Source organism: Etheostoma spectabile, unplaced genomic scaffold, assembly GCF_008692095.1.
Source record: "Etheostoma spectabile isolate EspeVRDwgs_2016 unplaced genomic scaffold, UIUC_Espe_1.0 scaffold273, whole genome shotgun sequence".
In the NCBI taxonomy this organism is placed as follows: domain Eukaryota; kingdom Metazoa; phylum Chordata; class Actinopteri; order Perciformes; family Percidae; genus Etheostoma; species Etheostoma spectabile.
Genome location: NW_022605577.1, coordinates 874,893 through 879,448, shown reverse-complemented (window position 1 = coordinate 879,448; position 4,556 = coordinate 874,893). Strand labels below are relative to the sequence as shown.

The 4,556-nt window shown below is 38.5% G+C and overlaps 1 protein-coding gene across 2 annotated transcripts in view; it reads left to right on the top strand.

The window, feature by feature from the left end:
* The window catches only part of zgc:66433 (cancer-related regulator of actin dynamics), a 94,672-nt gene that overhangs the window by 70,565 nt on the left and 19,551 nt on the right, over positions 1-4,556 (top strand). For both annotated transcript variants that reach the window (XM_032510850.1, XM_032510851.1), the window contains exons 8-9: positions 1,142-1,244; positions 3,262-3,523. In XM_032510850.1, the coding sequence (XP_032366741.1) occupies positions 1,142-1,244; positions 3,262-3,523 (365 nt within the window). The remainder of the gene's footprint in view (positions 1-1,141; positions 1,245-3,261; positions 3,524-4,556) is intronic.

The window sequence follows — 4,556 nt, the reverse complement described above, 5'->3', positions numbered from 1 at the left end:
GGTATCCCACACATCAACCCCCCCACCCACCCATCCATCCCAGTTTGTCCCTTTTAAGTCCAGATCTTCACAAGAACAATGGTCCATTGGACTAGTTGTCCAACGAGGGATTGGAGAAGGAGTATATACAATTCAGCACCAAGTTTCCAAATAAGTGGATGGAATGGAATGAAAAAGAATGGGTAGAGGACAATAAAAGGGGAACACATCAGACATCTTTTTAAGGAAGTTGAAGCATTGAGTGATATATCCAGTTCAGCCAGTCATAACATGCTAGTTATAAATGATGATTGGGTCAGCCATAGAACCGGTGTTCACTCAGTGGCACTTAACCTGACTATCTAACTGTCACCATGTAGGAATACACATGTGACAAATTGACATTTTCCCATAACTTGTGAGATTACTACAAAATGCATAACACACTTTAGAACTGCAACATCCAATCAATGTTATTTATAATATATAAAACGAGATGCCTAATGTATTCAGCCAACTAAGGTCAGTCACTTCAAGCTAAAGGACAAAATACGATACAAGTTTAGGAATTTTCTCCTTCAAAACATCAATTTTAAGTTCCACTTGACCCATTGCAACATATTTACTGGAAACGTAGTACTAAGAAGGCACGTAGTATTATGCAAGATTCTAATCGTCCTGCACACAACCTCTTCTCCCACCTTCCATCAGGGAGACGGTTGCAGAGTATCCCAACGCGCACATCACGTTTTAGGGATAGTTTTTATCCTCAGGTAATCAGGTTGTTGAATGATAGCGCAGCAGGAAGGAGGGCTGGGGTCTGTATTTAGTTACTTAGCCACTGTTTATTGCGGTGGTTAAATGGTTTTATGTTTTTAAACTATATTATTGTTATTGATTGTTACTGTTGACTGGTGCTGAGAGAGTGCAATAGGGCACACTGTATTTCATTGCTGTGGTACTTGTACTAAAGTGCATATGACAATAAATTTGAACTTGAACTTTAACAAAGGAGCCATGTTTCCAATCCAGAGGGCCTGAGGTGGGTCTCACTTTAACATTTGCTTCCAAGCGTCTTCACATTCTTTAGTGGAAAATATGTATTTTATAAAGTGGTCATTGAGAGTAATGATGTAATCCTTAATGTCTCCTGTCCACACAGAGGCTGGAGATGAAGGCAGAGGGAGACTCCGTGGGGGACGAGACGCTGAACACCTCCATAACAGAAGCGTCGGGGGAGCGAGAACAACACAAGACATCAGAAGGTAAGTTTTGGTTTTCTGCTTGACTTAACTTTTTTGCCTTCAAATCAAGTCCTCTGCCTGTATGGAAGTCTCCCACTGCCCAATATTAACATGAAACCATTTAATCAAATAGAAATTCCAAATTCTTTTTCAGTTTGCAAAGGAAATATACAGTATGACAATGCATAATTGCTCCCACATTTATAATTAAAATGAAAGCTCCATTGGTAAATGATTGTCAGTGTACTCCTATGCATAACATTGCAATAATGACCAAAGAAAATAAATCTGAAATGCATTTAAATTTTTTTAATTCGCAACTTAAATTTAAAAATGAAATTGCTCTATTTTCTATTACTGTATGTCCTGATTTCTAATGAAAATAAAATTGCTTAAAAAGATGCTTGGGAGAGGAAAATATTTAGTTTCTATAGAAATTAGCTCTTTGTCCACCAATTTAAAGAATTCACATTCAATTTCATTATCTGTATGATAATAATATGCTTAGTGAGTGCACTCCAAATTATTATTATATACTAGATTTAGCAAATTATGCATTTTCTTCTTTTTTATTAAAGACTTTCTCATAACAGTCACATATTTCAGTTGACAAGACAACAATAAAAAAGAAGCTACAACTAAAAAATGAATAAAAAAACGTACACATAGGTAGGGCTAGTTTGGAAATCCAAACCCAAATCCAAATGGGATAAGGGTCTGGCATCCAGTGATGAAAGTGACTCATCTCAAGGGGCAGGACCAAGCGTGCATTTCGATCTCACTGCACGCAATTGGTTAACGCTACGACCAATCACAACAACACATGGGGTGACGTATCGTACGCTTAGCTACCAGCGGAGCTAACTGGTAGATTAGACTGTTGTCATCTGTTCAGCTCGCCTCTGGCCCCGCCTATATCAGATACAGCGATGTGATTGGTTCAGCTCGGCTACATGGGCATAGTTAATGAGCAGCATTACTCGATGCCAGAGTGACTCAAGCAAATTCAAATTGTGCTCTTGCGAGAACTCTGGATTTCCAGGGTAAGGTAGGGCTGGGTATTGTTCAAAACCGTTAGATATCGTTACAAATACCAATACCCTGACTTTGATACCGGTTCCTAAATTATATTATATTACCCATTATAACAAAAGAAATTGCAACATTACGACACAAACGTTGTTTTTCCTACGTGTCTCTACGGCGTGTAATGTTAGACAGCCAATCACCAAAACTATTAGATCTTGGTAGAAGCATGCTGCATGCTGATTGGCTCACAGACGCTGATGAGATTTACTCCTTAGATATTGAAAATGGATATTGAGCAAACACACAAATCAGACATTTAGTGGAATATAGTAAATATTAATGTAATTTAACCCTTGTGTTGTCTTCCCGCCAAAGTTGAAAATTTCTATCAATGTTTTGAACTTTTTCCAACACTTTTGACGCTTTTTTCCAATGTTTGTCACATTTTTTGACGTTTAACACTAACTAACACTAACTTATTAATTAACTTTAGTTTTACAGTTATTTTTGGAATTTATGGTCAACAAATTTCATTTATAGAAAATTATACCTAATGTTTGAATTAGAAAAGCAGAGATTAGGAATTATTTAGGCTAAAATTAAAGGAAAGTTTGTTGATGGATAATCACAGACTGGAATACATCAACTTTTATATAATAGAAATTCTTTACTAATTTAATAATTCTATTTCAATTGCTATAAAATTGAATAAGACACCCCAAATTTATCCATCAAAATCACCCCAAAGAGCGTTGTGTGGAATCAGTCATGTTATTTTGGGTAATTAAAAAGAACATTGAAATAGGAAAATGGGTTGATTTGACCCAAGGACAACATGAGGGATAAGTCTCCCATACATTACGCACACACACAAACGAGTTAATGAATCTTTGATTTGGTTAAATTATTTCATGATAAACATCTGGCAGCCATAGACTTCCGTACCCTTTGCTGGCACTGCATCATATCAGGTTGCCCTCTGAGACCTTTGCTTCTGTCTGTGGTCCAGCTGTAAGTGTGGATGAGCTGAAACCAAAGGTGGATAGGGACGAAGAAGAAGAAGAAGAAGATGAGGAGGAGGAGGAGCAGCCACAGCATTCCAGACACTCCCTGGTGAGAGATGAGGAGGAGGGACAGGACAAGTCGGAAGCAGAACAGGATGTTTCTCCCGGGCCGGGCTCTTCCTCTCTTCTGGAGCTGTGTCACCCAGACCCCCAGGCCCTGGCCTCCTCCAAGCCCAGCTCCAGAGCCTCCTCTCTGGACAGTCCCAGGTGATTAGTCCCAGCATTTCCTCATTGTTTTCTCCTCCTCTCAGTCTGACTTGTTTTTGTTGTTTCACCCTCTACTGATCAGACCACTTGATAAGAAACATTTCAAATATTCGGTCATTTCTATCTGCCAAACGTGGAGGCAATGATTCATTTAATTTCCTCCCGATTAGATTGCTGCAGACACTTTTCTCACATTTCTCACAACAAATCCTCAGTAAACTCATTCTCAAATGTAAACTCAATGCCCCAGCCAGACTCATATCCAGACCAACAGGAGAGAACACATAACACCAATTTGAAAAGCACTCCCATTGGCTCCCCGTTTGTTTTTAGAGTGAATTATAAAATTAGAATCACTTTTAAGGCTTGAATGGGGGATAGCTCCTAAACATATAGCTGAACTTCTTTCCCCATGCGAGCTTAAAGGAAACCTGAGATCCTCTGCTAGGTCACTCGTGGTCCCTCTAGGGGTCTCCCCGACTAAGAATTTTCATAGTCGAATCAAAATGGTCACATCTTGCCTATACTGATCATTGAATAATGTGGGTGGGGGGCGGGGGGACCGCCGGTCCCACATCATGTCTTTTTTGCACACACAGATTGAAATATAACAGAATATCAATTGAAATAACTTGCATTCATCAAATTGCCAACTTTAGCGTAGCTCTTTTTAAATTTAAATTTTATCCTTTTAAAGAAAAAGAGGAACTCTTAAAGCTCCGTCTTTTGAATAGGTCTAACCCTGAACATAAATAAAGTTGTGATTTTTTTTTGGTATTAAGAAAACTTGTTTTAGGGAGAATAAACTACTCTAGGCTGAGTTTTCCTAGTAACCTTACCAAAAAATCTCAGGATGCTGCAAATGTTGTATCATAAAAAAAATGGATGGTAGATTTAAGAAAGTAATCATTTATTGAATTAATCCAATTTTAACATGTCTGTCAGTGGCTTGTTGATCTTTTCTCTTGTTGGTCTGAACTGGGTCACCCATTGGTCACTCCCTGGAACTTAAGGTGATCAGGCCTTCTCATCT